This window comes from Danio aesculapii, chromosome 2 (genome assembly GCF_903798145.1).
Source record: "Danio aesculapii chromosome 2, fDanAes4.1, whole genome shotgun sequence".
NCBI lineage: Eukaryota > Metazoa > Chordata > Actinopteri > Cypriniformes > Danionidae > Danio > Danio aesculapii.
The window spans coordinates 8158043-8170487 of NC_079436.1; the positions used below are offsets into that span (position 1 = coordinate 8158043).

Sequence of the window (12445 nt, forward strand, 5' to 3'; positions counted from 1 at the left end):
ATTTAATCCCAACAAATGAAAACTGAAAGGATTTTATCAGAACTTGATGGGACAAACCAAATACTAACATTTTACTCAAATCCATACATGATAAATCAAGAAAAACTTGGACTTTTCAAGTGATCTCTTTTTTACTCCCATAGCTGGAATGTTTTTACTCCCATAGCTGTAATTACAAATAAATTCACTTTTACTAGGCTATGCCTGGATTTAAATATCTAAGTTGTAATGTCATTTTGAAGCATCTAATTAGTCAAACTGTTAAAAAAAACTATAATTAAAATCATCTTGTCAAAACGCATTAAACCCTAAAAAGTTGGCAAGGATAAAGCTGCTCAAATCAGTGGAAATAATGCGACAAAATTAATTTTGTCATTTGCCGTGTTGCATGTAAACATTTGGTTCTAGTCTTTGGCTGATAATTGAGGTCAGCGAGGACTTGATGATCTCCACAAAAAAAGGAAAACAAAGTGTCTGATGAGCTGGTCTGTATGGCGAGAGGAAGTGGGTCACAGCTATATGGTCTATTGCTTCAGTAACAATCTAATGCGTAAACGACTGAATAAATACCCATTATCTGGTCACAGTTTGCCAAGTTCAGGGCTGAAAACAAAAAAAAGCGGTGACCTTTGCAGTTGCATTTACCAGCTTTCTCCCTGTTTTTTTCAGAGAAAGCTCAATATTCCTGTGATTCGCAGGCTCAGCAGTGACAAACAGAAAGCTGTTTTCATCGCCACGCCAGCCTATTGCACCCATGCGGCCCGAGTGCCTCTATATTTCAGCAGTGTCTTGAAAGCAAGCCACACAGGGAGAGTGCTTTATCCACCTCTGTCAGCTTACTGTATTGACTCGCCGCCTGGCCCTCCGGCACACTCCCTCTGTTCTCCTTCATCTTTCTCTCTTCTTCCTGTCTTCAGTTCCCTAGCCAACCTCTGCCAGTGGCTAACTGTCCAAACACTAAAACAAAACAAGGTCCTGTTGACATCCACCGCTTGAACAGATATGACAACGGCTTCTGTCTATTACAGGGCTTGAAATTATGTAGCACAGCATGCTTTGATCAATGTCTTTCAGCATTTGCGCGATGATATCAGATGATCAGACGTTATCAGATCCCTGCCGTGTCTAAAGCAGGTAATATTTGCATCATCAAAGATTGTTTTACTAGTCAACGATCGAAAACCGCTTCCCTCAAGAGTCGGATCTGTGTTCTGTTTACCGCAAATCTTTAAATGATCTCCCCTGATTTCCCAGGTACAGTGATGCAATGATTTTTCTTCAAGTGTAGTGCAGTTTCTCTGCCGACTCCTATTTCAATGAACGAATCATACCTTTCCCAGAGATTATATCATGTTCTTTTGTGAGGAAATCCCATCACTATTCCAGAAAGTTAAGGTTTTGAGACCAAACAGGAGGAAGAAAGCTGGAAAATTGGTATCTGTACTTCACATCAATGACCGCAATAGATATAAGTTTTGTTTTAAAAACTTAATGTGTTATTCTTGACTTAAAGGGCACATACTGTATTTCACCCCTTTTTCAAGATGTAATACAAGTCTTTGTGTCTCCAGAATGTGTCTTGTTAAGTTTCAGCTCAAAACACCCATCAGATTATTTATTATAGCTTTCAGAAGTTTGGATTTTTCAGCTCTGTAGCTGCTTCAGATAAACAGCACAGTGACAGACATGAAGGAAGCAGATCTCATGTAACATTTGTGAGAAATACTACAGTAAGAACTTTACCAATGATTATTTGACATATTTGTTTTGGAGTTAATTCAAGCCTTTCTGCAAGGATGAGTCACACACAATGCTGTTACAGAGTTCACGCACACGCAGACACACAGTGCACACGTTTAACTTTGCACTGTTTTTGCATGTACAAAATAATGTTCAAAATAAACCACAATCCGGGATTGAAGTGTCTTCTAATATAACTGTACTGACACGCGACTGGGGTGATAAACCTGGTAAAATGGCTGTAATTCATTACAAACATCTAGTGTTTTAAAAACATTTTAAACTTGTAAAACTCCTTCTTGATCATGTTTGATGATGATTGATGATCACAGAGCGCTGAACAGATATTTTAATTCCAGTTGCTTTGCACATGTCCTGTCTTGTTGATATGACTATATGCGTTACTACGGAGACATGTTAATACACGGCTGTCAGTCAAATTGATGGGCGGGGAGACAGCACTCCTATGTCATGTCGGCCTCAAAATGGGAGGGATTTGGGTCCTATTTTATCGTCAGGAAATATAAAAAGACTTATTGTCTTTATATCACTCCCAATATACCTACACACACAGTTCTGTCCAAACAGCTTACAAAAGATGATTTTCATCATAGGTGCCTTTTTAATTTTTTTCAGAAAGAAAGAAAGAAAGAAAGAAAGAAAGAAAGAAAGACATTGGTTTGCATTCTGAAAATGTCTATTGAGACATTTAGTAGCAACATATGGATAAAAACAATGGTTCAAATTAACAGTGTACACTCTTATTTGACAGATAATTACATTCCTAAGTGTTCAAATGAAATGCCAACAACTGAATAAATCAGACACGTCCTGGAGTGTTGTTCATTAAGCAATATTATCCCCTAGACACAAATCAAAAAACAATGAAGCAATGGCAAAATGTGAACAAAGCTTCAACTAAATACAGACATGTTCTCTTTGTAATAGCTTTACGCGTGTCATCAAGTGATTGTTGAAATGTAAAGCAGGATAAATGATGCATTGTTTCATGGTAAATTATACATTGTTTCTATACTTGCCTTCTAAAAATGTATGTCTTATTGACATCACAAAAGACTTAATTTTGAATAGTCTTGCAGTTGTTTAATCCAGTGCTTCCCAAAGTGGGGGTCGGGACCCCCTGGGGTGTCGCGGGACAATGATAGGGGGTTGCTTGGTGATTTCAAAAAATCAAATACCTTTTATTAAACTATTATAATTACTGTATTTTATCCAAAACCCACAGAAGATAAATAATTGCAAAAAAAAACAACAACATGCAAAGGAAAAGCCATCAACCTTTCAATAATTTTATTTTTTCATAGGACTGGTGTGTTTACGTTAGATTAACAACACAGCAATAGCGTCAGCTGCAGCAGATTGATTTTATAGCACCAGGTTAAACTTTCTGACATCTTTATGGCAATCGAATACATTAAAAATAAATACAGGCCACAACTAAACATTGAGGATGATATCTGATTGGCGGTTTCCAAAATTAAACCAAGAATAGACTTGTGCTGAAAATGTTGTGCCCACCAGTCTCATTAGGTAAGGTTAATAATAAATTAAACATGCTTGTGTTTATATAGGCCTATTGTTGTGTGTGCAATGTTTGTATATTTATATTTACCTGTAAGGAATTTGGAGGTTGCGAGTCACTGGCATTGTTATTTTCTGGGTCACGGTCTGAAAAATTTGGGAACCGCTGGTTTAATCCAATGTTTACCAAACCTGCACACCAACAGTACACATTTTCAACCTCTTCCTAATCAAAGACACATGAATCAGCTCATCAGAACATTAGAAGAGACTCCAAAACCTAAAACGAATGAGTTAGATAAGGATCCAGAAATATGTACTGTTGGTGTGCCTCCCGGAACAAGCTTGGGAAACTACTGGATGGGTGTCAGTTGTTTTTTTCATATTTAATGTTGCACTTTGAGATTTTACTTTCATAAAACTTTCATGTGTTGATAAAAGTTTATTTTATGCTCTTTTCTTTGTGTTCCTATTTTTTAAAGATCAAAAAAGCACCAGATTACATTTAGGAAAAATGCCCAGCACTGTACATATCAATAATTTACAGCTTTTAAAGATTGTTTACAGTATTCCACAGCCTTCAACGTGCAGCCTATTATTTAATCAGCAGAAAGCTGGATGATGATTTTATTATTGGTGTTGGGTGACTGTTACGTGACTCTTTGTGGCCAATTGCCAAGTCACTCCCTTCTTAACTACAACACACCAACTCCTGCAGTAAACAAACAGCGAGCGGCGCTGTGCATCAAAGAATACCCATACATTCCCAATTCCCCACAAATCAGCTTCTGAGGATTCTTGTGCTGTACATTCATAGTGGCATATACAATAAAAAGATGAACGTCCATTAAACACTTTAAAAAAATTACATGCATAAATAAAAGAACATAGCAGAGTATCCTACTCAGTGTGTAAGTTATCAGCGGTATCCCGCTGGGTTTTGTCATGGGACCAATAGAGCTTTTCGCCCCCCAATCATTCCTCGCAACTGACACTCCTCCGTGTAGTCGCAAAGAATCAACAGCTTCTTTCACACGGAGGATGAGGAGTAGGATGCCACACATGTAGAAGAGCATGATAGAGGAAGAGCATCCGTGGATTCCGTAGTCCGAATGAAAGACGCGAAGACAACCGTAAAAAACGGAGCTGTGCATTTTTCGCAGGCTGTTTTTTCTCGCTCTCAAGGCGTGAATTCGTTCATCCAGTTCATGAATGTTGAGATTTAACGAGACTTTTTGTCCCGGTGACACATAGACAAAACGCTTCTTCATGTTGCATCCTCAAGCTTCATGACAATGGATTATTCGCTGTTATTATACAGCCTTTGGGTCCCCGTTATTCTCGCTGTTGAGGGTAAGTGCAAACGCTCTTTGTTACGGAGCTACTCGGTTTCCGAGCTGCTGTTGGTCACCCCTTTTGCTAGTTTATTCACGGAAAGCTCAGAATATATAATAACAATCTATAGAAAGAGATATAGAGAGACCAGAACTTACAAGCTCGTGATTTACGGACGGCGCGGACTATTCGGGTTGGAAAACTTCGACTAGAACTTAAATGGTGCGATTTTGCATTTTATTTTCAGGCTGATACGCTTCGGCTGGATATTAAAACAGCTGCAGATGTACAATATATTGGGCGTTTAAATAAAAAAGAAAGACAAAACATTGATTTAAGGTGTAACATTTACTAGATGACTGTCTGATTTTAGTGTTCACAACAATACCATGCTTTAATATATCCGAAATTTCGTTTAATTTAGATTCATTTAAAGGTCTCTTATAGTGAATTGTTTTAAAACCATGCTGTACCCGAAGTAGCGAGGTGTTTGTTTTGTGGCATGTCTATATATTGATACAGACGATGCTGTAGCCTATGTCCGTGCCTTTGTTATAAGGTATAACAAACTGTAAATCACAGTTTTAATGGGTTCCTTTTGCAATTGTTGGAACACTTCTTAACACACCATCTTTAATTTACTTGCGAGAGCCCTCTGAGATTATCATAACAATCTTTCCGCTTTAATCATCGTCGTATTAAAAATCCCATGTAGTTGTTAGATTTTTCAGATGTGCTTTGTGCTGCTTGTGACACATGGTTCAGAACTGCTGAAAGCCCCCTGTTGCTCTGGTGTGACACATTTCACCCTAAAGGCTTTCAAGTCACCCTGATAGTAGTGATAGCAGCATCACTTGATTGTAATTGCCACACATGCTAATTGGCTTTCATGATCGCAGCTGTTCAAAGGTGAGACAATTGTCAAAGTAACAATGCATTTTCGACATTATATCAAAGTCAGTTGATGTTTTGAAAACAGCAGTGAGGTAAAAACGTGACTAGTATTGAGCCTAGGTGTGGTTTTGGGGGGGAAAAGGCGATTGATACCTTCGAGGTTTGTTGACTTTCCACTACATATTTGTAGAGAGCACTTATGAATATGTTAGTCTTAAATAACTACACAGCAGTTCGTCTTACCCTCTTGTAATGTATTCTAAACAAATTTCTGCTAGGCAAAAACAAAGCTGTTGTAAACCAAAATTTGAGTCTGAAGGCAGGTTTTTGTTTGGTATCTTTAGCACATACACATACATAGCTGGCATCAGAATAACCCTTAACTACAGTAGAGACAGATACTCCTTCACCTTGGCCATGACTACCTCGATTCTTCATCAGTTTCACTGTCAGGATCTCAATCGATAGTGTGTGTGTGTATCTAGAAAGAGAGCGAGAGTAGGTGTTTGACTCACAGGCCTAGTTTCCGAGCAGGTTTCTTAACAGACTACATTAGTTACACTTCCAATGGAGGTCAAGTGGTGCCGAGCACCTCACGACAAGAGGAAAAAGTGTAGAGCTGCATCCAGGGTCCCTTGTGTCAATTCAGTCCATCTGTCACAACCTTCCCCAAGGCACTACGCGCTCTAAATATAAAACAAATGCTATGTGTTTTAGCCCAGTTACTGTGTCCTAAGTAGGGGTGACAGGTTTCCGCTTTCGTAATAACACACATATGTTTTTTGCATTCAACTGCTCTGCTTATATGTGCCAGATGGACGTGCTTGACCATTGCTTTTATGTCTAATCTCTTTTGCAGCATCTCACACAAAACACAGCATTAAAAATGCAGCAAATGTGTTTTATTTGTTCCACTTCACTACCTTGTCAGTGTGAATGGCCCTTAAGCATACTCTGAGCATTGTCCTCCTCACGCAACTTTCATCACACACCCTCTGTGTGTAGTTAATTAGTATTTTTTTCCATGCAGACAGTCCTTGCGCAACAACACATGCGCTAGGTGAATGTTGTTAAGACGGTCTGGGACTGCGCATGTGTCAAACATGTCAATCTGCACACTTCTGCACATCTTCGAAAGCTGCTCTGATGCAGTTGTGTGTTAAATTAAGTACCCAGGCCTTTAAAATTCCAATGGAACGACCAGCCTGATCTCACGAGGAAACGTAACTATTTTACGTTTTGTCACTTCAGTGGCTAATGGGTATATGTACACGCCATACAGACTTTTTAAATTCAGTCCGCCAGCCCCAGGGCTTCCGGTTAGTTGTCATCCCATACAAAATCACAGCGTTTAAGATCTGATTTCTTTTAAAAACAGCAATCTTCACTGCCTGGCTGAGAAATGATATAAAGTGGGTATCAGGCCAAACAAGAAGCACTGCATTAAATTATAATTTTCCGCACCATGTTTTTAAAATATGGAAATTAATTTTATCCTAGTATTTTCAATGGAATTTCTGCGCTAGCCTGTCGCTAATGACGCTGCCTGCGTTTAAAAGGTCGTTTGTCTCTTTTTACACTTTAAAAACCAAATAAATGCTTAAGTCTATTTAACTGATTATATTTGAATTACATTACAATGTCGATGCTGTCAGATGAACATTATGAAAGTGAAAATAGTCATATAAAGCTCTAACCGGAAGGTCATCATTGGCTGAAAAACACTAGCTATGCAAATCCCCCATTTGTACGAGTTCAGTCGTATGAAAATATTCAATTTTAAAAAAGGGTGTGGCACCAAAATCCACCCCTAAACCCAACCATCATTGGGAATGAGAAAATCGTACTAAATTGTACGAATGAGATCGTACAAATTCATATGAATTAGCTACTAAGTCAAAAAGTTACGAATTGCCGTGAGATAGCATTGGATCGACACATACTGTACACTAGCAATTAATACGAAGAAGTAGCATATCATGCTTATGTCGCTTTCTGCTTCACATGGCAATGTAGGGATGGTCGATATGACACAAATTTATTCATATACATATTTATATACATGGCACTCTTTCTTTTTTGTTTTTGTTTTACATTTTATTTTACATTTCATCACTCAGAAATGGACTCATTCATATTTGATCGTGTTTCTCACTTTTTATAGAACTTCAGGACAAATAAAATAAACGTTATATAAAATATAGAAATATAAAATACATCATATTGATTACAGGCATGGAAAATGCTGGGTTCCACACAATTTCTTTATGCTGTCCCAACACAAATCGATTAAGTTAACTTAATAATTTTTACAAATTTAAATGGATTCAGCATAACATAATTAAGTTGTCCCCAAAACCAAAAAAAATTTTGTTGTTTCAACTAATTTTCAGTAAGTAGTTTAAACAAGAAGCAAAAGTTATTTTTTGAGTGGACCCAGCATAAAATATCTCTATGTAAACTGAGTATGTAACTTTCCCACAGTGCTGTTATTGAAGTTTCTGTCTGCATCCCTGTAATGGCATGTAATATTTATCACAGTTTATCATAAGGGCGTGGTAATTCTTTTTATAATTTTATATTTCTGTAGAAAAATGTTTTTAGAATGAATTTTGTTTGGTAAAATCTTAACTTCAATAAAATTTTGTCTGTCAGTTATCTACAAAATAAACAAGAGGAACGAATAACATTTTAGGTGAAATTATTTGCGTTCAAAGCTACCTCTGCTCAGCGGCCAGAACAAATGCTTATTTAATTTCTGAAAAAGTAGTACCATAAACAAACAATGCATTTTACGACACCATAATACACTCAAAAAATAACGTTTGCTGTTTGTTCAAACTACTTATTTAAAATAAGCTGAAATAACACAGTTCTTGAGGAGTTTTTTCGGGCAACTTCATTGTTTTATGTTTTTTATTGTTTTAAAATTTGTAAAAACTAATATGTTACCTTATTTCTTAATGTCCCAACACAAATCAGTTGTGTATAATGCAGCATTTAAAAAAAAAGTTTATAAACAATAGACAATATTATGAAACAGCAGACTTTTTATTTTATCTATACAATATATATTGTCAGGGCGACGCAGTGGAGCTGTGGGTAGCATGATCGCCTCACAGCAAGAAGGTCGCTGATTCGAGCCTCGGCTGAACCAGTTGGCATTTCTGTGTGGAGTTTGCATGTTCTCCCCATGTTCGCGTGGGTTTCTTCCAGGTGCCCCTGTTTCCCCCACAAGTCCAAAGACATGCACTATAGGTGAATTGGGTAAGCTAAATTGTCTTTAGTGTATGAGTGTGGATGGATGTTTCCCAGTGATGGGTTGCCTTTGGAAGGGCATCTGCTGTGTAAAACATATGCTGGATAAGTTGGCGGTTCATTCTGCTGTGGTGACCCCAGCTTAATAAAGTGACTAAGTTGAAAAGAAAATGAATGAAAGAATATATATTATCATATTGCACAACCCTATGGCACTGCAGGGTGTTAAGTCTATTTTAGTCTAATTACAGTGTACACATTTTAGACACAACAACACTACAATTGCATTTGTAAAAACATTTTATTATCATAAGGGCAGATTATTGAATAATTGTGCAGTTGTTGGCATAATAACATACATACATGTGTTATGGCATTGTACTTGTGACATATAAGCCCATGGATCAACAAATTAACTCAAAAGCCATGTAAAAACAAGGGAAAAGGACATAGTTGCTTCAGCAAAATTTGAGATCAGTTTTATCTCAATATTAAATGCATTAACGCTATCAGTTCGGTTCAGTTTTAGTGCACAGTTTCAGTTTTTTTACAGAAATGTAGGCAGTAATGTATTTTTAATGAACCTGGGTCAGCTGTTTCATATAATTAAGCTTTTTAAAGTCAAGTGGATTCTGATTCACTAGCCTTGTTTATAATGAATAGTGAACAGTGTCATCACTGTGGTTCTAAGTAGGGCTAATGGGTTTTGTTATTACAATTTTATTACAAATAATATGTTTTAGCTCTATATAAAGTCAGGTGGATTCTGATTGCCTGTCAATGTTTGTATTGCTCATTTGTTGAAAAAAAAAGGTTTCCAGTCAAAGTGTTTGATATCATCTGTCATTACCATTGTTGGGGGTAACGCATTACAAGTAATGAGTACATTTCTCTTACATTTCTACATGAGTACATGGAAGACAAGAAAAAGATTATCTGAATGCACAATGATTTTACTTTTTAATAAGGCAAAAAACAATAATAACAATCAAATTGCTTTAAACTTTCATTAATCTGTATACTGCATGCCTCACTCTGTTCTCAGAAAGTTCTCTGAAGATAACATTGTCCTACATTCATTTTTTTTATGTGTTTTTTAAGGTAAATGAAGGATATAGAGCATGTTGCTAATTGCACAGATCCTCTATTAAAGAAAGGAAGAAACCCTGCAAGTTCTGAAAGAGATTAATCCTCAGCCAGGTCAGAAAAAGTAACTGAAAAGTGACTCAAAAGTAATGTAACGCAACTAGTTACTTTTTTTGGGAAGTAACTCGATATTGTAATGCATTACTTTCTAAAGTAACTTTCCCCAAAACTGGTTATTATTGTTGTAGTGTTTACCCTTTCTACTGTATATAGGAATTAAAATAATTATTAAAACTATAGTTCAAGTTTAGTTATCATGGTTGGTGTAGGCATTGAATGAAAACCGGGTTCAAGGTTTACCGCGGTTTGGAAAAGGTATTAAAACTGCAAAAATGTTTTGTTTTACATGTGAATGTAGAGGGTTTTTAAAGTGTTTTTTAAGTGTTGTATGGAAATCTGTGTTTTTGAAGCTTATGAATATAGTAGAAGTCAATTTATTGTAATTATGTAGCCTGACATGTTTACTGTTCCTAAATATTATAAATGTTTTCTATAATGTAATATATTGTGATAAATGAGGAAAAAAGTTGTTGTTTTTTACTAAGACATTTGAAAAAAAAATTTACAGCAGTAAACACAATACAGTGAAACCGTGATATTTTTATACAAGGTTATCAAACCATCAGAGACTTGTACCGGCACATGCCTAGCTTGGTGGGTCCCTCCTCTGACATTTAAATTTTTCCTTATACATTTTCAAAGTTCTATTTAATTAAAAGAAGATAGTTTTCGACACATTTTTAAACGAAATGATTTTAATATTTGATATCTAACGAATTCATTTTGCCATGATGAAATTATTGTGCAACATAATAGTAATCTACTTAAAGTGCAGTTTAGAAGCTTAACTAATTAGGTTAACTAAGGTTAAATAGGGAAATCATTGAACAACAAGGGAGTTAATAATGTAAGCCTTAGCAGATTTGACATTATGATATACAGTACAGCTGAAGTCAATATTTCCCAAATTATGTTTAACAGAGCAAGGAATTTTTTACAGTATTTCCTATAATATTTTTTTATTCTAGACAAAGTCTTATTTGTTCTATTTCCGCTGGAATAAAAGCTGTCTTTAACTTTTTAAAGCCATTTTAAGTTCAATATTTTAGCCCCTTAAGCAATATTTTGTTTCGATTGTCTACAAAACAAACCGTCATTATACAATGACTTGCCTAATTACCCTAACTTGCCTAATTAACCTAATTAAGCCAAGTTAAAATTTACTGAAAGTTAGTTCTACTCTTTTGAAAAGAGTTTTGAACTCAGTTTTGAAGGTAATGAGTTAATTAAACTTCATTATTTCAACTTTCACGAATTCACACTTGCAATAGTTTCAGAATAAAGCGTATTTGGCGTGCTGTCCGGGGAGAGGGCTCTGAGCTCGAGGAAGACACCCAAACTCGAGTTATTCCTCTTATCAGGAAACAGAGAGGAATAAGGATTCGAGCGAAGTATCTATCCCGGCCCCAGAACGCTCCCCCCGGGATTGTAATGCTTAAGAGGTGAGGTGACGGGGTGGTGGAGGGATGCTAAAATCGTAAGATGCTGCAGGTAAGACAGCTTTGGTATATATAGGGGTTTGGTCAAGAACTGATTAGATAATAGACTAATTGTCAATGACGTATTTGATACTGAAACTTCTGCGCGTGCTCCTCCCGAAATTTGTTTATAAAACATCACTAAATGGAGTAAGTTCACAGTACTCGTATAGATTATTTTTTTTTAACTCAAATGGTTTGTAGAAATCAGTTTCCTCAAATGGTTTGAGTTGCCTTAACTTATTAGGTTTTACAATACTCAGTTGGTTTGAGTTCTCTTCATTTATGGGATTTTACTGTGCACAACTTGCTTCGTTTACTCAAATAGATTAAGTTCACAGTACTCATTAGGATTAGTTTTTGAATTTAAATGGTCTGTTGCAATCGGATTCCTCAAATGGTTTGAGTTACCTTAACTTTTGGGGTTTTACAGTGTAGTATCATAAAAAAAATGTCTAGTCAAATATTATTTATTGTCATTATGGCAAAGATAAAAGAAATCAGTTATAAGAAATTAGTTATTAAAACTATTATGTTTAGAAATATTTCCGTTAAACAGAAATTAGGAAAAAATAAATAGAGGGCTAATAATTCAGGAGGGCTAACAATTCTGACTTCAACTGTGTGTGTGTATATATATATATATATATATATATATATATATATATATATATATATATATATATATATATATATATATATATATATATATATATATATATATATGTATGTGTATGTATGTATGTATGTGTATATATATATGTATGTGTATGTATATATATATGTATGTGTATGTATATATGTATGTGTATGTATATATATATGTATGTATGTATATATGTATATATATATATATATATATATATATATATATATATATATATATATATATATATATATATATGTGTGTATATATATATATATGTAATATAATCAATCTTCAATATACCATATGCTACAATTGCTTGTCCAACAGAAATCCACTTTCACAA

At 35.5% G+C, this 12445-nt stretch overlaps 1 protein-coding gene across 1 annotated transcript in view; it reads left to right on the top strand.

Annotated features, from left to right (window-relative positions):
- Window positions 1–4278: 4278 nt before the first annotated feature.
- The window catches only part of LOC130240480 (ephrin type-B receptor 3), a 108922-nt gene continuing 100755 nt past the window's right edge, over window positions 4279–12445 (top strand). Inside the window, exon 1 of the mRNA XM_056472017.1 lies at window positions 4279–4635. Within this exon, the coding sequence (XP_056327992.1) occupies window positions 4572–4635 (64 nt within the window). The 5' untranslated portion in view covers window positions 4279–4571. The remainder of the gene's footprint in view (window positions 4636–12445) is intronic.